The 24193-nt window shown below is 38.0% G+C and overlaps 2 protein-coding genes across 6 annotated transcripts in view; one reads left to right on the forward strand and one right to left on the reverse strand.

The window, feature by feature from the left end:
- The window catches only part of VMP1 (vacuole membrane protein 1), a 105726-nt gene extending 89064 nt beyond the window's left edge, over nucleotides 1-16662 (reverse strand). Inside the window, exon 1 of one of the 3 annotated variants that reach the window (XM_032498383.1) lies at nucleotides 16455-16662. The gene's annotated coding sequence lies outside the window, so the exon portion shown is untranslated. The remainder of the gene's footprint in view (nucleotides 1-16454) is intronic. The other 2 variants (XM_032498384.1, XM_032498385.1) reach the window with 2 other exon arrangements.
- Nucleotides 16623-21894, forward strand: PTRH2 (peptidyl-tRNA hydrolase 2). Of its 3 annotated transcripts, none has more exons than XM_006181434.3 (2): nucleotides 16623-16850; nucleotides 21265-21894. In XM_006181434.3, the coding sequence occupies exon 2, from the start codon at nucleotides 21265-21267 to the stop codon at nucleotides 21802-21804; it is 540 nt and encodes a 179-aa protein (XP_006181496.1). In that variant the 5' UTR covers nucleotides 16623-16850; the 3' UTR covers nucleotides 21805-21894. The 3 variants fall into 3 exon arrangements, with proteins under 3 accessions (XP_006181496.1, XP_014412003.1, XP_032354277.1); XM_014556517.2 differs by having other exon boundaries at nucleotides 16705-16841; XM_032498386.1 differs by lacking the exon at nucleotides 16623-16850 and adding an exon at nucleotides 20498-20904.
- The last annotated feature ends 2299 nt before the right edge of the window (nucleotides 21895-24193 follow it).

Here is a 24193-nt window from a genome sequence, read left to right on the forward strand (position 1 = left end):
CTCATCACCAAATCTCTTTTCAAACCATTGCAATACGCCTTCTGTTTCAACAAATCAAGACAAATTTCTTTTGTCAAGGTCACCAGTGACCTCCACATTGCAAGATCCAATGGACACACTTTAATGAACCTCTTGTCTTCACTCACCACAAGCAATCACTCCCTTTCTTGAAATACTCTCTCTTGTTTTTCTTCCTATTTCTATGCCTACTCCATCGATAGCTCCCACTGCTCTACTTCCTGGTGGTCTTCAGTGTCTGGTCCTGGAATCCTTATTGTGTTTTCTCTGCACTCTTTCCCTAATGATGTCATGTATTCATGCAGTCTTAAATACCATGTATAATTCTCTCTCTCTTCAAAAGTAGAACGATGGTCCATGTGGCAAAAGTAAATACAATCATAGAAAAGATCTTAGCATGAAAGCCTATCCTACCCCTACAATTCACAAAGAATGTGAGTCTCAGAGGTAAAGTGACTTGTACAATGTCACTGAACAAGTTAGCAGCAAACCTGGGTGTCTGCATACAGGTGGTCTCAACAACAGGATGGAGGACATTTACTTACTGTAAGATAACCCCCCCATCTCAAAATTAAATTTAAGATTATTTTTCTGAGAATCTTGAAAGAGATAAGCCCAATTTGAATTGGTCCATAATGTGATTTAAGAGTTAAAGGCTCAACTTAAATCTCATCCAGTCAGAGTAGGGGTGAGTCTGAGTTTTCTTTGATAAATTGGAAGGTATTAGGAGACAGGGACAATAACTATAAAGTTACTATCTGAAGGAAAAACAGTAATTTAAGGAGGCTGGTTTTATGGTAAAAGGGAGGCTCAACAGGACAAAAATAGAAAATATATCTCCAATGCAGTGCAGCACTTAGAAATCTCATGCCTGTGGGGCATATAGCATCATGATTATCACTGATTATCTTTGCTACCTTCCACTGACTGTATGTTCACCAAATATTTTGATTGTAACCTGGTCTTCTGGGAGGATTAGTCCAAAATGTTTTTACTCACAACACTTCTGACATCAAATGTGTGGGTTTTTTTCCACACCAACAACCAACTTCTCAACTCTCCAGACATAAAATGACTGTCCCTACAATTCAATTCAATTCTAACACTAACTCCCACTCTGGAAGATTCTAGGAGCCCAACAAAAGTTGCCTCATTAGAACAAAAGACATTCCTATTACTCACATCACTCAGGAAAACTACAAGGGATTTAGGAGTTTTGTGTCTGGAACTGGGACAAAGACCAAATATATATTTCATATGCCACAATTACTCTATAAGGAGAGACTATGCTAGTGGTGGCCTGAAATGTGTGTCCCCTTGTCCGCAAATTTATATGTTGAAGCTCTAATCGCCAGTGTGACTGTATTTGTAGTTAGGATCTTGAAGCAGGTAATTAAGGTTAAATAAGGTCCTAAGGGTGGGACCCTAATCCAACAGAACTGGTGTCCTTACAAGAGGAGAAGAGAGACTGATCAGAGACCCCTCTCTCTGCATACACACAGAGGAAGGCCAGTGAGGACACAAGAAGGTATATCCACAAGCCAGGAAGATAGCTAGCACCTGGATTTTGGACTTCCCCTCCCCAGAACTGTGAGAAAATAAATTTTTGGTTGTTTAAATCAACCAATCTGTGTTATTCTGTTAGTCTGCTCAGCACACTAACCCAATGCTGGTTAATATAACCAAGGGGAACCAGATAACACGATAGTAATATTTTTCTTGGTAATGTTGATAAATTGGTATCCTGGTGTGTGAATTTGGTTAGCAGAAGTAAATACATCCTCTGGAGTCCTTTTAGATATATGCTTACAACGTCAAATTTCTAAATTATAAAGCTGAGGATCAGACACTAAGATGTAGATCCAGGTGCCCTAAGCGGACTCAGCTGTGTATGCCAGCCTATCTTTTATCCAGGAAATACCCTACGAACTTTACTGCATGTGCCTTCAAACTGCAACAGACTACGTATAATCTAGCATCAGCATACCCTGTTATCATACTCATTATCATCTTCCTCATTATAAGATAACCAATTTTATGGGGAAACAGGAAGACTCGGGGCCCCAAAGCTGCCAATATGTCTCAACTGACTTGCGGCCAAGTCTAGGTAAGCAGCATTTGGTCTGGGTACTTATCCATACTCCACAATTCAAGACTGAAGGCATCTATGCTGTTCCAATTGTTCTCCTTCCCACCTGAAAGTAATTTTATTTCTTTGGTGCTAAAACCAACATCACTTACAGGTGCATAACATTGGGTAAGTTATTTAAATGTCTGTATTTGAGTTTATTTGTAAAATACTCCCATTCCTATTTTCATGTCATCCTTATATTTTTTTTTTGTGTTGCTTTAAGGGATTCTCAGTTATCTAGTTTCTCTAATTCAAGAAAAATTACATATAATTGTCCTGCACAGTGACTGGCACATAGCAGCACTTAGAATTAGCTTTTCCACACCCTTTTCATGAATGTCACAATTTTCCAAAATAATCATAGTGAATACTACCCCAAGTATTCATTTATAGGCATTTGTCTTCCATATCTTGATGTTATATAAAAGAGCCTGAGTAACTGGTTTACACAGAAGCATCCACAGAAAAATTTGTTATGTTGGATAACAAAAGCGAGTTATGTTTCATCAATCCAAACATTTTGAAAAGTATCAAAAGGACAATCTGTTAAAAAATTATTACATGGTAAAAGGGCTCAAGCCAACGTAGCTAGAGTAAAATGAAATAATCATTTTTAAGGAGAGCCACTTTTCAGTTCAATGAAGTAGCATTAATTTCGGAAACTTGTTACTAAACAATGTCAGTCAGATTCCTGGATGTGGGAATAAATTCAAAGTATTACTAGCCTGTTCAAAATACTGAAATCTTCTCAAACAGAAATCAAGCACACGACATATTTCTGACATACAATGGAGCTTGGCAATGAGGGCCATAATACCAGTTTGAACAGCAAGCATCTAAGTTAGTTTTGTTTCTAAGAATGAAGCTGTTGAAATAAACTCTATAGGTCTGTGGATGGGATGAGAAGACAGAAATAGAAAAGAAGCATAACTCAAATATCAAATAATTTTCATTGTGAAGCTATATATAGATACAAGAAATACTTTAAAGGCAGTAACTAGCAGATTTTAAATACAGCTGAAGCACTTAAAATATAAGGTTGATATTAAAATATGTGGGGTTCTGGCAGAAGTGCTCAGAAAACGCTGCTAAACTCAGCTCACAAAGCTTCTTTGTAGGCTGTACATCCTGTGCACTAAGAATATAATACTCCATTCATTTCAAACATTAGCTACACTTGTAATGCAAAAACAGTATGAAACTAATCTACTGTTAAGTCCCCCAAAGCGACAAAAAAACATTTAACGATGAAATGAAAATGGCAACTCACTGAGTTGTATAAGAGTTATTGGAGAATTTAACAAGATGAAAAGGAAAAGAAAATAGAGCAGTGAAGCCATTGATTCTAATTTTCTTCATCACTGAATTCCAAAATAAAATGAACACACTACCTTTTGAGAAAATCATCTATCCAACTGTTTCTACTTTTTCACAAAAATATTAAGTCAGCTTTCTCAATAAAACACAATGTTTTTCAGGGGGGAAGGGAGGGTATAGCTCAGTAGTAGAGTACATGCTTAGCATGCACCAGGTCCTGGGTTCAATCTCCAGTACCTCCCTTAAAATGCGACTTTCTGATCAAGATGGCAGAGTGGTAGGACCATGAGCCCGCCTCTCCTCGCAACTACAACAAAACCACAACTGACTGCTAATCAGTCATCAAAGAAATGACTGGAACCTAGCAAAAAAAGATCTTCTTCAACTGGAAATCAAAAGATGGAACCGCAGCAAGATGGCAGGAAGGGCATGCTCACGATATAATCAGGCCCCATACTGCCTGAGTAGGGGACCCACAAGCTGAAGGATAATTAAGTAGCAGAGGGTCTCCTACAGGAGTGAGAGTTCTAAGCCCCATGTCAGGCTCCCCAGACCACAGTTCTGGCATTCGGAGTGAGACAGGAGGGAAGTGGGCAGGGCACAGCCATTCAAGGAATGACAGCAATTAACACCAAAATGGTGGAAGATTCAACTCCCAGTAGGCCTTGTGGATTAAGATGGCGGGAGGTTTGACTTCTAGCAGAACTTGAGCTTCATATATGCTCACTGTAACACATTAGCATGATTAAAAACATGCCCACAGGCGACATGACAGTCCCAAGGCTAACTGCAAAAGGTCAAAGAGTGGGCGGTGGCCCAATTCCTAGGAATCCCAGCCCCCTCCCCAGGGCAGTTGGAATAGTCCTCCCACTTGTGTGAAGATACCATGCCCATAAAAACTAACAACACTGCGCCTTGAAGACGCCTCTCTCACTCCCTACTCTTTGGATATGGCCCGCACTCTGTCTATGGAGTGTGCATCAGCTTTTTCTTTAACCTGAGCACCCAACCGCCACACCTCGTGGTCTTTCTCTTGCTTTACACTCTATGTAGTTTGTATCTCTCTAAATAAATCTACATTTACTCAGCTGTGGCTCGCTCTTGAATTCTCTCCTGTGCAAAGCCAGGACCCACACCTGGCGCGGCATGTCCCAGGGGCTCCACCAAGACCTGGGACATGGCCCTCCTCATGCCCCACATCCATTTTTCCTGCATCAGGAGGAGGAGGAGACCCCAAGACATCTGGTTCTGAAGCAGTGGGGCTTAGCTCCAGGAGCCCCAAGGGGACTGGGGGAAACAGACTTCATTCTCATGGGAAGTGTATACAGAATCTTGCATGTGCTGGGTCCAAGGGGAGGCAGTGATTTCATAGGAACCTGGGCCAGGCCTGCTGCTGGTTTTGGAAGGTCTCCTGGGGATGTAGAGGACGGCTGCAGCTCACTCAGGGGAGATAAAAGCTGGTGGTGGACATTCTGGGAGTGTTCATATAAATGAGCTTTCCTGGAGGCTGGCTACTTGATTGAATCATTAGCACCAAGACCTAGCCCCACCCAACAGCCTGTAGGGAAGCCTCAGGCCAAACAACATATGAGTTGGGAACACAACTCCATACATCAGCAGATCTCCTGAGCCACAAATGCCACAGGCCCTAACTGCCAGAGGTCCATGACCAAGCTTCACCCAGCAGTGGGCAGGCACCAGCTCCTCCTGAGTTGGAAAATATAAAGAATACCCAAACAGAGTTGAAGAATAAAATCACTGAAATCAATGACACACTAGAACTAAGAACAGCCTAAATGAGTCAGAAGAATGCATCAATGAGCTAGAAGGCAGATTAGTGGAAATCACTACTGCAGAACAGAAAAAAGAAAAAAGAATGAAAAGAAATGACAATAGTTTAAGAGAATTCTGGGACAACATGAAGCACATTAATATTTGCATTATAGAGGTCTCAGAGAGAGAAGAGAGAAAGGACTTAAGAAAACTTTTTAAGCAACAATAACCCAAAACTTCCGCAACTTGGGAAAGGAAACAGTTACCCAAGTCCAGGAAGCACAAGAGAGTTCCACACAGGATCAACCCAAAGAGGAACATACTCATGAACATAGTCATCAAATTGACAAAAATTAAGGATAAGGAGAAAATACTAAAATCAGCAAGAGAAAAGCAACAAATCTCCTAATAATGGGTTAGCAGGTTATGACTGTATATATTTTTGGCCTAAAATGTCCCTCAACTTAGTTAAGTGTAAAATACATTGAACTCATCACAGTCTTCTAATTGTTGAAAAGGCCACTGCTCCAGATGTACTTTTTCACTAGGTAAAATTTTAAGTAAAAATCCAAATTTTAGAAAGCTACAACCTGGAAGACATTTTAGACACTTCTTTTTTGCAAGCCTGACTGATTTGGGGGAAGGTTTCTTCAACTCTCTTTCTAGTATGTAAAAATATCATCTTCATCTTATGTTCCTACGTGTAAAAAATACGATTTTATTTTCATAGGGAAAACGCACAGCTTGTAAAACTACAACTTAAAAAACCCCATTTTGCATTTTCTCTCAATCTACTCGTAAATGTTCATACTGTTTTTCATAATTACTGCAATCTCAGCAAAACATCTTCACCAAAAAGATGGGGGAGTAAGCGTAAGGTCAAGAATTAAGATAGCAAAAGGAATAATAGTCTAATAGTCTTAGAGTTGGGAGATTCAGCTGACTGAGAGACCTCAGGAATGTCATTTCACACCCTAATTCTCTTTCCTCATCCAATTATCAGGCACACAGAATAAAAAACTGACATAATTTTCTTTCTATTCTAATAGTCTATGAATTCTACCCAGCCCAAGGCCAGGGTTTTTGATTTACATAATAACTCCTTCTGTATAGTGATTTACAGTTCACATGTAGATTAGCTAACATGATGCTAGCAGCCATTATTAGTATAGACCCCACCCTCCACCCCCTACTCCTTCAGGACAAGAACAACAGATATTAGAGATTCAGGTGAAGAATAAATACATTATGGAATAGCTATGTATAAAATGTTTACAGAAAAAAATGCAATTACAAATCTGAGCATACAATAAAAACTATCACAACTAAACAGATTTGAAGGAAAGAAAAGCAAATGTAACTTCTAAAAATAAGAAATATAACTGTTGAAATTAAAGGCCAATGGATGGATTATATAGCAGATCAGAAGTGAACTGGATGAGCTATTCACAAAATTTATTAAGACTGCAGCGAGATAAAATGGAAAATGTAAGTAAGAGACATAGAGGACAGAATGAGAAGGTCTATCATTTGTTTGACTGGAACCCCAGAAAAATAGAAATAATGGGAGAAATGTAAATTAAAAAAAAAATGAAGGCCTAATTTTTTTTCAGAAATGAGCTCACAGATCTAGGAACAAATGAAAATAAATCCCATCCAGGAACTAAAAACTACAGACCACTAAATCAAAGATCTCTTAATCTTCAAAGAAGTCAAAAAGAAAGGACTGACTGCTGAAGATGGGAACAGTTAGAATGAAAGCAGAATTCTCAGAAATAACAATGAAAGTGAAAACAAACAATGGAATTATATCATCTGAGTGTGTGCCCAACAAAATAAAGACATTAATAGTAAGCAATAAATCAGAGTTTACCACCCGATCTGCTAAAAAAGAAACTTCTAAAGAATATTCTATAAGAAGAAAGCAATAATCCCCCAAATTGGATGAGATATGCAAAATGTAGAAAAATGGTAAATATAAAGGCAAATTTTTAAAAGTTTGTATAAAATAATGAGTCTAGTTTGTGATCATTTTTAAAAGAACTGAAATTTGGACAATGGTATATAAATCAGGAAGAGAGAGATTAGAGCTAACGTGTTCTAAAGTTGGTGAGTATCAAAATAGTACTTCTTGGAAACAAGTCTAAATATGTGAATAATCAAAATAAACATAAACAGATTAAACTCATCCCTTTAAAAACTGGCTGCAAATTATATTTTTTAAAAATCTACATTTTTAAAAATAAGGAGGGGGAGGGTATAGCTCAAGTGGTAGAGTACAAGCTTAGCATACACAAGGTTCTGGGTTCAATCCCCAGTACCTCCTCTAAAAACAAATAAACCTTATCACCTCCCTCCACAAATAAATTAAATAAAATTATTTTTAAAAAACATATAAAAAATAAGGATATAGAAAGGTTAAAAATAAGACAAAAGTCATCATTAGGAACAGAGAACATAATAATAAAAGGTTCAACTCACCAAAAAAAAACTGTAAGAATTCTAAATCTGAATGCACCTAGTAGAATATAGCATCAAAATTTATAACATTAAAATAGATAAAAATACACAGAGCTAGATCCAACATTTTACTGGGCGATTTCACAGAACGACTGTTAATTACTGGCATCTCAAGCAAATAAAAAACAAAATCAAGTAAAATAGTAGATTTAACAATAAAATTAATAACTAAAATGTAGGAAGGGATATGTATAAGATTCAGCATCTAACAAAGAATACAGATTTTTTCATAAGCCACTTATGATCAAGTCAAGAAATAACTAACAAATTCCAAACAATGGGTATCATAGACCACATTTTCAACCAGAAATTATGTCAAATTTTAGCAACAAAAATATAAGATTTGCACATATTTAGAAGTTAATGTACACAGTTCTAACTAACTCGGGTCAAAATGAGAGAAAAGTGAAAAATGCTCAGAACTACTAGAACTATTAAGTGAATTTAGCAAGGTCACAGGATAAAAAGTCAAAACCAACACTCTCTATTACATACCTGGAATAAACAGAAAGTTAAATTTTTAAAAATTTCATTTACAGTAGCATCTGAAAACATGAAATACTTACAGGTAAGTTTGACAAAATATGTACAAGACCTATTCTAAAAAAATTTTTTTAAAGAAATCATAGATGACCTAAATAAATGGGGAAATATATATCATGCTCATCATTTGGAAGGTTCAATACTGTTATTATGTCAATTTCCCTCAATCTGATGTATAGGTTTAATGCAATCTCAATCAAAACTCAAGCAAAATGTCAAATGGATTCAAATTTATATGGAAATGCAAAGAATTTAGAATAGATGAAACAATTTAGACAAAGAATAAAGTTGGAAGACTTGCACTAATCGATTTCAAGACTTCCTTTACTATAAAGCTACAGTGTGGTTTTGGCAAAGGGATAGATACCATTCAACGGAACAGAACAGAGAATACAGGAAAGACCCACATATATAAGGTCAATTAACTTTCAACAAAAGTGCAAAGCAATTTAATGGTGAAAGGGAAGTCTTCAACAAATGGTGCTAAAATAACTGCATGTTCTTTTGAAAAATGAACATTGTCTCTTATCTCTCATATTCAACAACTGATTTGAAACAGACATAGACCTAAATGTACGAACTAAAACTATAAAGCTTCTAGGGAAAAAAAAAAACAAAAAACAACAACCAGGAAAAATCTTGGCAATCTTGGGGCAGACAAATATTTCTCAGGATTTAAAAAGAATCATAAAAATATTTATAAACTGAACTTCATCAAGTTTAAAAACTTGTTCTTTGAAACACATTGTTAAAAAAAGGTAAGCCATGGAACAAGAGAAAAAACTTGCACTACATGTATATGACAAAGTTCTTGTATCCAGAGTATAGCTGTCTCTCTCTATGGATATGTTATATTAATAATGAAAGTTGTATAGATATGGAGATAGAAAAATGAATCAAGAAACAGAAAAAGGGACCTCTCAAAAGATTCTTCTGTACTTGGAACTCTATGTGACAGAGATGGCAAGACAGATCAGTGGGGAAAGAAGAGACTATTCAAACTGGTTATCCATAAAAGAAAAGAAAATTTGGATCCTACTTTGAGCCGTGCACAAAATTCAATTCCAAATGGATTAAAGATTTAAAAGTCAAGAAGCAAAAGTTTTAGAAGAAAACATAAACAGCGTTCTGCCTTGGGGTAGGGAAGGATTTCTTGAGACACACAAAGGAGCTATTCATAAAGGAAAAGACTGATAAATTGGACAGTATTAAAACTTAAATTCATCACAAGATTCCTTAAATGAGAAGATAAACCAGAGAAACATATAAGTAAAAAGGACTATAAGGCAGACTACATCAAGAATTTAAAATGTTAAGAAAAAGAGAAACAACCTTATAAAACTAACAGGCAAAAGACATGAGGAGATATTTCATAGCAGAGGATCTACCTGACCTCAATGGCAATCAAAAAATATAAATCAAGATCATAATGAGGTATCATTTGTATCCATAATCTTTTGCTGTGTAACAACTTAGCTCCAAAACTTAGTGACTTAAAAAAATCATTTAAAATTTCTCATGATTTTGTGAGTTAGGCTGGGCAGTTCTGGTCTCGCCTGGCTTGGCTCTCGTGCTAGACAGGACTAAGCTGAGATGCCTTGTCTTTGTTCCACCTGGTCCTCTTTGACCCAGTAGGTTAGCCTGAGCTTTTTCCACACAGTGGGCTCCGGGTTCCAAAGAGCAGTAAGAGAAGTCAGGCTTTTCAAGACTCTCCTTGGTCACACTTGCTGATGCCCCTTTGGCCAAAACAAGTCACACAGCCAAGTACAGAGTCTAGGGGTGGAATAACAGACTCTAGAAGTAAAATCGCATTGCAGAGGGGTATGTATACAATGATGAGATGAATTTGTGACCATTTTATAATCCAACAATCAATTTTATAATTCACTACATCATTCTTTACATGCTTTCTTTTCCTTTGGCAAAAATTAGGAAGGATGGTAATAGCAAAGTTTGGGAAATAGCTTATAAAGTTGAATACTGGTATACCCTTGCTAGCAATTCTGTGCCTAGGTATATAGCCAAAAGAACCTCTTGCATATGTGAAGAGCTGATGTGTACAATAATGTTTTTAGCCACACTGGTCTTAACAGCAAAATCTATAAACAACTCAAATGTCCACTGTCAGGAAGTCAAATAAATAAAGTTATAGTTACACAATGGAATATTATACAGCTATGAAAACGAATTTTTTCATTTACTCATTTAACAAATATTTACTAAGTATATACTACTTGCCAGGCATAGTTTGAGATGCTAGAGACACAGCAGTGAACACACAGAAATTCAAACATGTATCAGACAGTAGTAAGTGCTACAAGTGAAAAATAAAGCAATTTGGTGTGTGTGTTTATGTGTTTGTGCACAATATTGAACAGGGTGGATAGAGAAGCTTTCTCTGAGAATCTGACATTAGAAAAGGAACATGAAAAATATGGGGAAGAGCACTATAGTGAAAGAGAAAAAAAGACGTGCAAAGACTTTGAGGCAGGAATCTGCCTGGCATGTTTTAACTACCAATAGTTATTAAGGTTACTGATAAATTCAAATATTCAAATTCCTAAAAAGCATAGTTCTATAGATACAGAGATTCTAGAGATCTCTCTGATTATTTAATAAAAATTAAAGAAAATTCCTCTGCCCCACAAAAGCAGTACTAAAATCTCCTCTAAATAGACCTTAAAAACTCAATAAAGAGTGAAAGAAACTTGCATATTCTCTTGATTAAATGCTTTTGAACGTGGTGACCTAAAAGTTACTGGAAGGAACCAGTCTTAATGATGAGGTTAGAAGTGGCTAATCAGATTAACCAATACTACTTTACTGAATTTATCCCGTTCTGTAGACCAGTGGGCAGCATTTGACAGAGCCTAACATTTCTTTTCTTTTTTTTTAATTGGAGGTACTGGGGATTGAACCCAGGACCTCATGCATGCTCAGCACATGCTCTACCAGTGAGCTATACCCACCCCCTGAACATTTCTTAACGAGGTCTGAATAAGCTGACTTTCGTATGCTTTAAAATATTAAAGAAAAAAAGTGAAAAAAACCTCGCTCCCCTCTGTCATCTAATACTCTCCCTGCAAGGGGTGACCACTTTTACTAGTTTTGTGTATCTGATCATTCTTTCTTCAAACATTCCTTAGTCACCGTTGCCAGTTCTCTGTTTTACCTGACCTGGGCCCTCTGCTCTTCCCTGCCTCCCCAAGTGACTTACGTGGCTCCACAGTTTAAAATACTACTCTGAATTTGTACTTCTGGTCCTGACCTCTAGATGTGTATACCAAATAGCAGCACTTGGATAATTAATTTCTAAGCATCTCAAATTTAACATGTACTTTCTTTTCCTTCCCTAGCCCCCTTCTTGTAACAAACCTGGTCCTTCTCAAAACTACCCTCTTCCAGTACTTGGTACAACCATCCACCCTGTTACTAAATGCAGAAGCACAGTCATCCTTGACTCTTCTCATTTCCTTACTCCTCACATCTAACCCAGGACCAAGTCCTATTCCAGATATATTTAGTATCCACTCACTGCTCTCCCCTTTTTTGCCACCACTCTGGTCCAGGCCATTTTCATCTCTCACTTGGACTACTCCAGTGGACTCCTAACCTCTCTCCATTTCTACTCTTGTTCCCTTCAATTCATCCTTCACAAATGAGCAAGAGTAAACTTCTTATAAATCATATTACTCTCCTATTTCAAACTGTAGAATGATTTCCTATTATACTCAAAATCAAATCCAAATTCATTTGCATGGACTGCAAAGCTCTATGTAACCTGGACTATGGCTGTTTCCTACATCATCTCATGTTCCATATTCTAGGTGTACTGTGCTAGAGTCTTAAACAGGCACATATCCGCACTAACTCTCTCAGACCCTTGCCTGTTTCCTTCATAACATTTATTACACAGTGCTTAGTCTTTCATTTTTTGTATTTTTTTCCTCTATCAGGCTCCTAACTAAAATATCTATTGGTCTTTGTTTCCCACTGTTCTCCCCAGAACCTGGTAAAAGGCTTAAGACACAAGATGTTTGTTCACTGACTGGATGAATGAACAGATAGACAAGGCGATAGATATCACTGCAAAATGATCTTCTCATGCAAAGAAAGTAAGTGCTAGAAGACATCATTAAACATCAAATCTCCAAGCTGCAATTCTCAAATTCTGTGTTATGGCCTAACAAATATAACATAAACTGTTAATAATAACACAAAAAGGTTGAGGTAATGGCCTACAAAAAGGACACATTTGGTAAAGAATCCTGCATATGTTGTAAAATATTTCCAAAATGAAATATATATATATATATATATATATATATTTATTTATTTACTGAAACTATATTAATAATGAGCAAATAATAATCAAGTAAAAAGAGACACAAAGATATGCTTTCAAAAGAGGGTTGAGAAAGTTTTTAGCAACTGCTTGGTAGGCCACAAGATAATGATGATGTAACAATCATGGTTAACTATATGCCAGGCACTGTTCTAAATGCTTTACTTAAATGTATTCATTCACCCCTAACAATAAAGGCATGTACTGACTTCAACATCTAGGAAGAAACTGAGATAGCAAGAAATTAAATAACTAGCCCAAGGGTTGCACAGCAGTAAATTTGGAATTGGAACCAAGGAAATCTAAATTCATAGCTCAGGCTCTTAACGCTATCTACCTAGTCCTTCCAGGAAAATCTATAAAGACTCAGATTATTATTAATGAACCTCAAGAACAAGAGAAAAAACCACAATAACCTACTGAAAAGATTGTATTTCTAGAATATTGACAAACTCTTCACAATTAGACCAGCTGGGATAGGATTACTCAATGGACTGCCCTTGCTTAATTTAAAAATGCCTCAAACTTTAAGTATCACCTTTTATCTGACACAGAAAGTACATCTTGTTCAAATTTCCAAAACCTTTCAGGAACCTATTATTTTGAAATGAGTTTTACTTAAGGGATTAACATGATACATAATAGCAGTTAAGTAAACTCCATACAAAGTTGCTTTCTTAGACAAAAAAGGAGTTTCTTGAAGCAATAAATACTTTAAAAGCTTACTGCCCAAAATATTTGCAAATCTGAGAACAGATTAACTAACACAACAACAAACAAGTTGTCAATTTCAGTTTCAGTTCATCCAATCCGTTCCTGAGGTTACACAGAATTCTCTAATCTGGACTTTATTTCTATACCAAAGAGAGAGAAACACCAACAACGAGCACTTTTAGGCAAAACAACAGTAATAATAAACACCTGGCACTATAATCTCCAAGAAAGGGAAGACCTAAACAAGTTTTTTGAAATCAGGGGAAGCAAAAGGATTCCCAACAAGACAAAAAAATAACTCTTTTACAGTGGCTATTTATCCAGAATGAAATAATTATATGAAAATTACAAACAGCTTGGGGAAATTTTTTTTATCAGAAGCAAAGAAATAACACAGCTTTCTTTTCATCAACAACACTCACTCAGTGGAGCCATGTGTTGCAAAGATCCTGTCTTTTCCACTTGCTAGAAAGAAGACACCTTGATACCTGATAGTAATGAAGCATAAACACAGAGTAACTGTTCTGAATAGAACTAATTTTTTTCTTTCCTTATTCCATTCCACTGCAAATCCTGCCAAGCATAGTTTTTGTTTTCCTAGAATTCATACAACTAAATCAGCTAAAAAGGGAAAAATACATACACACATATAGATCCCTTTAATACATAAGAAACCATTTTCATGCAAATCAGGAAGTATTACCAAACCAAATAAAGATACCCAGAGACAACCTAAGCAGAAAGAAAGAACACTTGGGACCTCATTTCCAGTTCAGGTTCTGGCACTACCTAAGCCATATGACTTCAGGCAAGCCAATTACTGTTTCTGGGCCCTAATTTTCTCCTCTGTTAAATAAGAAGAATCTATGTGTTCACAGAGGGGGCTTCTAATTTTAAATACTGCTTTCAGAAGAATGACAAAGTTTCTTAATATAAGCAAGTATATACATAAATAGGGCTTTAGTTAACTACAGGTAAGCTCCCAAAACTTCAACTCCCTCTGCACTTGGAAATTCTTGAGTGACAATACACGATGGCCAAAGAGATCAAATTTAAACTCCAGATGCAAAACTATACTCATTTTCCAGCCACCTACTTATTAACCAAGGTGACTAATTCAATTGATTACAGTTTCAAACTACTCCTGGCTAGCTTTTATTGTGTTCAAAAGTAGGACAAAGATCATCTCAGAAAAGTGTGTGATAATATTTTCCGATCAATAACACATTTAGTATTAAACAAAATCAAATTTTGAAATGATGCAAAGTAACAGTATTCTGCACTGATATATTTCCTGCTTTCAGCGTACAATGACAATATCACCATATTTTCATTTATGTAGTGATTTCATATTTACTATCTTACTTATTCATTGTGCAGTCTTATGAAGTGAGCAATACTTTTATCAACACAATCCAGATTAGCTGAGAAAATTAGGTAACTTGTCAACATACACTCAGTGCTGACAAGTGTTGGAGCCCAGACTTCAATTCAGTCTTCTGATTTAAAGTTAAATGATCTTTGCAATCATAAAAAGTGGTAATCAAGTCAAAGGCAGGAAGAAGTTGGAAAGTGAGAAAATCTGGATAATTGGTCCCTAGATAACTGAACTGAATAAAAAGAATATAAGACCAAGTTTGGCAGTTATAAAGTCGAGAAATAAATTTATCAGATGTTAAAACTAATGATTCTAATTTATATAATTCCATATCTCAAAAAATTCTGTCACTTCATTTCAAAGACAAACGTGAAAAAAATTTCTAAGTCAAAAATAATATGTAAATTAAAGTAGCTATAAGGCATTAAATTGGTAAAAGGCATTAAACCATTTATCAAAGAATTTCAGACACTTGGTTATTCTGGAACATGAATCACAGGAATTAAACTGTATTAACGAAGCAGGATATATATCTCAAAGGGAAAAAATGCTTCAGTGTTTTAAAATAATATAGACAAAGAAGTAAAATATAAAAGATTTCTTCTGTAGAGTCATTTCACACCTATACAAATCAGCCACATTTGTCTGGGTGAGTACCACCACCTCTTCCAAAGGTCAATAAAAATGTAATCCAGAATGCATAAAATGTTGCCTAGTAGATAAGTTTCTTACTATCATCATTTATGCTAAGAATACACAACAAAAATCAGAGCTGATGATAATACAATTAATAGGTAGTAGCAGTTAGAACATTAAATTTTCTATCATTACATTAGAAATACTTGTACAAACTTCTCCGAAGGATCAGTGCAATGTGCCTACAAAATTTCTGAAGAGCCCCAAAAGATAATGGAAAGGTATCAAAGTTAGGAAAAGGAGCTATGTTGTCAAGACAGGAAAACAGTGCCAGAGCCTATGTATTATGAGATTTCTGCAGGAATTTGCAGAAAAACAAAAGGTAATAGTGTAAAACTTAGGTCATAAATCTTAGCAGCGTGACACTGGGTCACATATGGCTTCTTAGAAGTTTAGAGATTAAGACAACCTTCACGTTTTATTGCAAATGTCTCCACTGTAATGAAATAAAAAGGTCAGTGGGTCAGGGGTTTGGAAAAGGCAGAGAACGCTATTCTTCATGAAAATAGTGGGGGATAATCTTCAGGTCATCTGGCAGAGATCTACGGAGCCAAGGCCCCATTCCCTTGGTCACCAACGTTTTAGGTGGCACTTGAACCTCTGAATTCTGTTTAGAAATGGATGCGTTAGTGTTTGGGGAGAGCAACTGATAGACCCTGAGAAACAGCTTGGTCATCAGCAGGGAAGATCTTTCTCCATTTATTCCAAGGTCCTAGACACCCGAGGAGGAAGAGGAGACGGGTACTCTACAGAAGCTTAGAACGGCTTGCAAGTCCGCGGCGATGAGAGGCTGGGAGTCCAGTGCATGGGTTCAATGTGCCGGTAGCCAACCACCGGGAGGCGTCCCAAAATAACCTGGCTCCTGCCAGACTGAGACAGTCAGCAGCGCCCTAAAACACTGCTTGAAGTCGAAATCACGGTGCCCCAGATTTGCACCGTCTAAGTGAGAGCGCTTCAGAAGAAGCCAAGCTCTGAGGATAGTCTCGCGCGTCCGTCCCCAAATCCCCGCGCTCGCTTACCTACCGCTCTGACTCCAGCTTCTCCGGATCTCCGGATCCTGGAAGCGGCTTCCGACCCACTCTCACACCCGCCGCTGGGCTCCGGCCAACCGGAACTCGCCTTCGTCACTTCCGGTCCGTTTCCCCCGCCCCACCCTGGGAGACTGCCTCCAAAAGAGAAGCGTTCCCCTCTCCTTTTGGCCACCTCCGCTGATTGTCGCGGGATTTCAGCTCGGGTCTAGGTTAGGGACCTGTGGGCGGGGCGAAAGGAAGAATGACTGTTCTCTTCGCGGTTCTTGATCCGGAACTTGTTGTCTAAGAGACCCCGGAAGAGGTAACTCGCACGAAAGAAGCGTGTTCGCCGCCCAGAAGTGAGGAACGCGAAGTCGCGGGTGAAACGGAGGAGAGGTACTGTAGGTAGGTCGGTCCCTCAGGGGGCGAAGGAGAAGGATGTTATTCTCCGTTCTCTCCCGTTCTCTCCCCAGTTGAAATGCTTCTTCCCATCTCATTCTTTATCCACCCCCTCGCCCTCCTCCAACCTTTCATCTTCTCCTTTATAAACGGTCTTCCGCCCAGTGGCCGCTGGAGCCACTGTTCTGGTTCGGCCAGTCTTTTGGAAGGAACCAAGCTGCTGGGGAGGGGAAGGACCCAGAATTTCTAGTTTCCAGGCAACGCCTCCATAGGCAGTATCGATGCACTCGCCCCAAAAGTCAGAAGATACCGAGTAGGCCTCACGCTCTGATGAGTATTAGTTGAATACCCACAGCGCATCAAGTTGTTGAGTCCTACGAGGAGAGAAAAGATCTCTAAGAATATGATCCAAAAATTTGACCTCCTGTGTTACACAGATACAATGTCTAGAGAAGTATTTACTCCTTCAAATTGTACCCCAGGAACTGTACTGGACGTTGAGAATATGATCTACAGTGGTTATGTATAATTGCTACAGCGACTCTGAAAAGTAAATAAGGTGACCGGGGGATGGTAAAGACTTAAGAGACAGGTTTCATTGAACTGCAGCTTCATGGGTGAAGAGGATGTTTGTGTGTTTAAGTGAAATTGCTGTTTGGAAATACATAGTAATTTGGTGTGGCTGAATAGTACAGTATGTGACAGGAAAGTAGGTTAGAAGGGTAAAGTGGATCAAAACCAAAGTGTGTAGTGCTTTGAATTTGTGCTAAGGGACCCAACGAACGAGTCCACTTGCCTGATGGGTAGCAAAGGCAATAATACTGACAACCCGAGTTGTGGTGAAGGAAAGGAGTGTTTGTTGTGGGGCCCTGCCCCAAGCAAGGGAGTGGGCGATAAGCCTCATTTCCACTCCAGTTTGGTCTTGGAGTTAGTTTTGTTGGATGGTTGGTTGGTTGGTTGGTTTTTTTTAAGAAGAACAGAGAGGCTTAGATTAATCATCTCTTGACATTTCTGTGACACTTTTTAATTCAGGAGTCAGGATATCTCTGGTTTATGATTTTCCCGGCCAGGTGGTCCCTGGCTCAAGAGTCTGTTAGTTCATCTTGCCCTGGCGAAACAACCCGAGTTTGTATGTTAATGATGATATCTACAACAGCAGTTTTAGTCATTGACTCTGGTTGATTAGTGTTGAATTAGTGCAAGATTGAGATCACAGCAGACAAGAAAGGGAATTAAGTTTTGACTAATGAAACTAATTATAAACCCAATAAGAGGACTCAGTTTTAGGGGAACTCAGTTTCGTCATACCTTACGCATTTATCCAGTGATTTTTGAGCAGAGAAGTTACAGGATGAGATTTGTGCTTTAGAAGTGCAATTAATTACAATGTCAGATGAACTAGGGTGACCTAAAGCACAAGTGAACCAAATGTGGAAAGATTACAGGAAGTCTGAGAGGGAAGGGAAAATACTGAGTTCAGTTTAGGACACAGTTCAGGCTACTTCATATTCATCTAAGTGATGAAATACAGCAGAAGCTGGAAGTTCAGGCGTGGAGCCTGGGAGAGGCTTTAGGATTCCTCAGCATATGATGGTTCAGGAATAGATGAGATTGTTCATCTGACAAACTATTGTCTGTCTCCTCCTACTAGAATGTTAGCTCCATGAATATTGGGACTTTGTTTTGTTCAGTGCTTTATCTCCAGGATCCAGAACAGTGCACAGTAGGCCCTCAGTAGATATTGATTGATTGATAGAATGGAAAGAGATTATATAGACCAGCCCTGTCCAGTAGAACTTTCTGCCATGAAAGTCATGGAAATGTTCTCTGTCTCACTGACTGACGGAACAGCACCTAGCCACTTTTAAGTTGTTGAGCTATTGAGCACTTGAAATGTGGCTAAGTGCAACAGAATAACTGAATTTTAAAGTTTGGCCGTAATTAATTTAAGTTTAAATAACAACATTTGGCTAATGGTTGCTACATAGGATGACATACGTACAGACTGAGGGCTAAAGTTTAAGCTTGGGTGATAGATAAATCAGGGGCAAACAGAGGATGTATAGCCAGAGAAAGACTATGGAAAAAAGCTGTCAGAAAGGTAGGATGATAATAGGGTGAAAATTGGGTTAAGGAATTCAAGGGAAGAAAGTTAAGGAAAAGTTACCAATGAGTGGTGCCAAAAACTAAAGAGACCTCATTTGGCAGTTGGCTAGTTTCTGATTCCTTAGGAATTTCAGTTGAGTGAGGAAGGGAGGCAGGTAACTGAAGATGTTTAGAGGAAAAGTGAGACAGTGATTTAAGGGTCAAAGAGGATTCAGGAAGTTTTTGGTTTTTTTTTTTTTTTTAAGGTTGGAAAAGGCCAAGGGGCAATAGCCAGTGAAACAAGATTAATGGGTGGAGGATGGTTCTAGAGGTAATGGGATCAGGAGCATTTGTGAAAGGGGTTTAATCTGGCAGAGGAATTGGAAGGCACCAAGAGGAGGGTTTCATACGACCTGTTTGTTTTGCTTGGGATTATCAATGAGACTAAGAGTAGTTATTTTACCTTAGTCTCAAACACTGGGTTTACTGATACATAAGTTTACTGGTTTATAAGAGATACACAGAGAAGGGGACAGGCTGAAACACCTTTTAGAGGAGTTAGATGATAATCAGATCAAGCTGATAGGAGATTAGAACATCCTAAGGATCAAAGAGTGTCTTAGAATGCTCTGAACTTCTGGAAATATGTTGCTCACCACATTGTCCTGGTATTCTTGCCTCCATTATCTGTAAAAGTTGGGCTTTAACGAAGGTAGCTTCAGAAAGAACTCCAACTAGAGAAAGGGGTGCATAAACTAAAAATGCAGAGGGGTTTTTGGTAGGTGTTTCGGAAAGTATCTGAATAGTAAAGGATTCTAATGGACTCCAAGGAAGGGGCAGTAGCTACAGGTTTTATAAGATTAAGTAGCAGTTTCAGGGAAATTAGTTTTGTTGAGGAGAGGGCAAGGTTTGAATTTGAGATTGCAAGTGTATGGGATGTTGGGTTGTTTCACTTGTTTATTAACTGTACTTTGACCTAGATCTAGCCTTATAAAGCAAGATACATAGCACAGCAGTAATGTGTTAATTGTACTTTTATAATTTGGACACAAACTTATATAGACATTTTCTTTTTCTTCAGATAGAGTGTAATTTATCATTTTCTAACAATTACTGAAGGTCTGTTGGCCCAGTTTCTCTCATAATCCTCCTAATCCGTGTAGATCTGGAGACAGCCGTGACTTATATGAAAATCTATTTGCAAAGGCATTGGAGATTTTGTTTCTGAGTTAGAGACTTGACTCATAGGCACTTAGAGCAGTGGTTCTCACCCTACCAGACCCAACACATTCTTTCTTTCAGAAACATTAATATAATGTCCTAATTTTAACTTAAATAAGTACAAAAAGGGAATTTATGATAACATATGTATTTCTACAAATGCTGTCTATCCATGCAGATTATGTACTGCACGATTCCAAGGGCACTACTTATAAGCACTAGAAACATGGTGTCCTCATGTATCTCAATGTATAAATGCTTAGATACTGTTCTGCTAGAAGAAGCTCATGGTTGTTGTGCCTATACATGTAAGTATGAATCCAACAGACTCAAATGTAGACTGATATAGGTGTTTTATTGTTGATGATTCAAATATGAGCAGCTCTGCTGGGGTGACAGGAATTTCTAAAATGAAAAAGGATAATCTTCCTTTGTTTTCTATGATAGTTATACTACTGGTAAATTCAGTGTGCGTTAAAACCATGAAAAAAAAAAACTTTGTGTTCATACACAAAATGAAGTCGGGTTCTAGTTTTAGGTATAGTAGTTTTTCGCCTACAGTCATGTCCAGTGAGACAGATTTTCACTTGTGCGGCTTTTAACATTCCACGCCAAGGTCTAGTAAATGTCAGCGGTGCACCTCACTCCGGGCCCATTGCTGTGACAACCAGGAACTTCTCTAAGGGATTGGTACCATCCCTGTTGAGAACAGCTGCATTATGAAGACACAATAAGCACTATATTCCCGAAGAGGGTGAGTTAGTTACTCTTGGTTTCTTTATATCTATATCCTTTAGGCATCTTGGTAAAACAGAACATTTCCTTTCTCCAAAAGACTTAGGGAAGACTGAGGAACAGAGCTTTGTTGTGTCCAAGAAAGAGAGATGTACTCCTCACAGAAATTCAAAATGACCTAAACTGCTTTATCTGTATTCTTGAATCTTTTCTGATACATAGGGGAGAAAAAAAATCAATACATGCCTCAGACCCAAAACATATTTTGCCTTTTTTCTGGATGAACTAAAATATTGCTGCTTATATATTGTGTGTTTTATCTGATAAGCCTCTAACTTTCCACTGCTAGATAGTGGTAACTTTTTTCTTTTCCTTTAAGATGATCTCCAAATCCTTGGTTATGGAGTATTTGGCTCATCCTGGTGCACTCAGTTTGGCTGCTGGAGTTGCTTGTGGCATGTGCCTGGGCTGGGGCCTCCGAGCACGCTTTGGGATGACCCCCAGGAGCTCAGCGAGTGAGACAGACACCGACACTGGAACTGAAGCAAGCATCTTAGGAGAGAGTGGGGAGTACAAAATGATTCTTGTGGTTCGAAGTGACTTAAAGATGGGAAAAGGGAAGGTGGCTGCCCAGTGCTCTCATGCTGCTGTTTCTGCCTACAAGCAAATTCAAAGGAGAAACCCCGAATTACTCCAACAGTGGGAATACTGTGGCCAGCCCAAAGTGGTGGTCAAAGCCCCTGATGAAGAAACTCTGGTTGAATTATTGACCCATGCAAAAATGCTGGGACTGACTGTAAGTTTAATCCAAGATGCTGGACGTACTCAGATTGCACCAGGCTCTCGAACTGTTTTAGGAATTGGACCAGGACCGGTAGACCTAATTGACAAGGTCACTGGTCACCTAAAACTTTACTAGGTGGAATTTTGTATGATGATGGTCATCCCACCACCACAAGTGTTTGAAACTGTCACAGTCTAACAATAAAAGCTGAATTTCTTCCCTCAACTTAAGTATTCTTGAGATGAAAATCCATTCCTGTGTTCTTCTATCATGTACTTGGCAAAATTACACAGACATCTTGGGCTAAAAAAAAGAAAAAAAATTTGGTTAATAAATAGTCTTGATGGTTCAAGTGATGGGTACTGAAATAAGTACTTAAGGTGAAACAGGTCACGATAAAACTGGATTACGAGGTGGGAAACAGCATTTCCTTTGTGTGGTTAGGTCCCTTTGTGTGTTAATAGCTCTTCTTCCCCAAGATCGTGGTGCTGTCCCCCTGGAGAATCAGGGGTTCGAGGGCATTCCCATTGGAAGCAAACTGCAGTTTGTTTCTCCTGCTCTCAGTTTTTGGATGACTGCCTACTTGCTTTACTAAATAGATCATTGTTATAGACACCCACAAGCTTTAGAATCTAACTTTGTGGACTTCTTTTTGTTTTAAAGTTGAGGTTTTTCTAGCATTGAAACCTGTGCAGTGTTTCATGTTCATTTCCCTCACCTACATTAGTCCGTTTCTCAGCTCTTTGTTCTACATGTTTAGTTCCCCCCCCCTCCTAACAATGCAGGCATTGACACTTGTGAAGTGACTTGTATGGTTGCTGAAGGTGGTAATGGGCCCATTAAAAATTTATGGTAATTAATTTGACACAGCATTGTAAAATGACTATAACTCAATTAAAAATGTTTAAAAAATAAATAAGGAATTAAACAAATTTATGGTAATTGTGAAGTAAACTTAGCTTATCACCCCAACATCCCACTATTTCTTTACCTAGAACTTAAGGAACTGGATGGTTCAATTATTTAAGGGCACCTTATTTTTTTGTTTGTTTATATATTTAGCATGACAGAATTCCAATAATTTCTGTTACAACAGCTGCCCAGAATAGGAAGGTCCCAGCTCCCAAGAGCCACATAGCTTCCTGATCTCTTTGCAAAAAGCCATTTTTCCTGAAAGCCTTCTTTTAGGGGATCCTGACACTATTTCTGAATTCAGTGTATCACAAAGAACAGTGATTGTCAGGGAGAATTCTGGTAACAGACGCATGTTAAGTGACTGCAACTCTCCATGGTTAACTTAAACAATGAGCATTTGTTAGCAGTTAACATCAACATAAGCAGCAAAATATTACAACTTCAAGGTCTAAGGTCAGTGGAGTCTGGGCAGAGCACTGAAGACTACTGCAGCCAGCCTTAAAGGTTCTAATATTTGTTCAGTTTTATGGTTTCCACTGGCATCTGACAGCACAGAAGAAATTGCAACTGTGAGTGATGCCACAGTAGCAACTGTTTCTAAATAAAATGTTTATACTGGATTGGAAAGTGATGCAACAGCAAGTAACAGCTGAAGACAGTGCAATCCTAAATGTATGATTCTGGCTCAGGTAATTTCTGAGGCTTGCCCCAGAGACTGATGGTTACAGGTCCAAAGACAATGCATTCCCAACAGGATGGTCCGCTGTGTGCAGCTGATAGAAGTAATTGTAATAAATCTTGGCATATCGACTAGGATGATTTGTATACAAATTCTGGTAATTATGGAAACAGGCTTGTTTTCTAGCTCACTTGTTCTTTAGTATTTATTTTATAGGGTTCATAATCTTATTTTATGGTCTCAAAGACCCTTTCAGGGGATCAAAACTCATAATCCTAAGACATTATTTTTCTTTTTCAATGTTTCGACATTTACAGTGACGATAAAAAAAGCAATGGTGGGTAAAACTGCTGGCACCTTTCACAAATCAAGGCAGGGGCACCTACCTGTACAAGTAGTCATTGTAGTTTTCCACTGCCCTACACTTAACTGTTAAAAAAAAGTTTCATTTGTGTACTTGATGAAGCAGTACAAAAAATTATTAAATCTGACCCTAAACTATGTCTTAATACTCAAACTTTTCTAGTGCACATCGACGTATGACTGTTATCTTGAGGAAAAAGACTTGTGAGACTGAGTCCTGAGCAAACTAGCTGCTTTTATCATGGAACATTTTTACTTACTGGAACAACTGACAAAAACCTAGTTATCCAGACTTGGATGTTTGGCAGCTATAACTACAAAAAGTTCACTTTTATAGCTTCAGAGTCCACATTTCAACTAACCACAAGTATCTGAAAGGCTATTAAAATACTCCTTCCTTTTCCTAATTACATATCTGCATGAGGCCAGATCTTTTTCATATACCTCAAAATGTTAACATTGAATGCAGCAGCAGATATGAGAGTCCAGCAGTCTTCTGTTAAGACAAACTTTAAAGAGACTTGTAAACAGTAAAATGCCACTCTTCTCCCTTGATTTTTTGGGAAA

The sequence above is a fragment of the Camelus ferus genome, chromosome 16 (assembly GCF_009834535.1).
Source record: "Camelus ferus isolate YT-003-E chromosome 16, BCGSAC_Cfer_1.0, whole genome shotgun sequence".
Lineage (NCBI taxonomy): Eukaryota > Metazoa > Chordata > Mammalia > Artiodactyla > Camelidae > Camelus > Camelus ferus.

Coding starts and splice junctions, on each gene's coding strand:
- PTRH2 (XM_006181434.3), top strand. CDS start 21,265: ATGATCTCCAAATCCTTGGTTATGGAGTATTTGGCTCATCCTGGTGCA.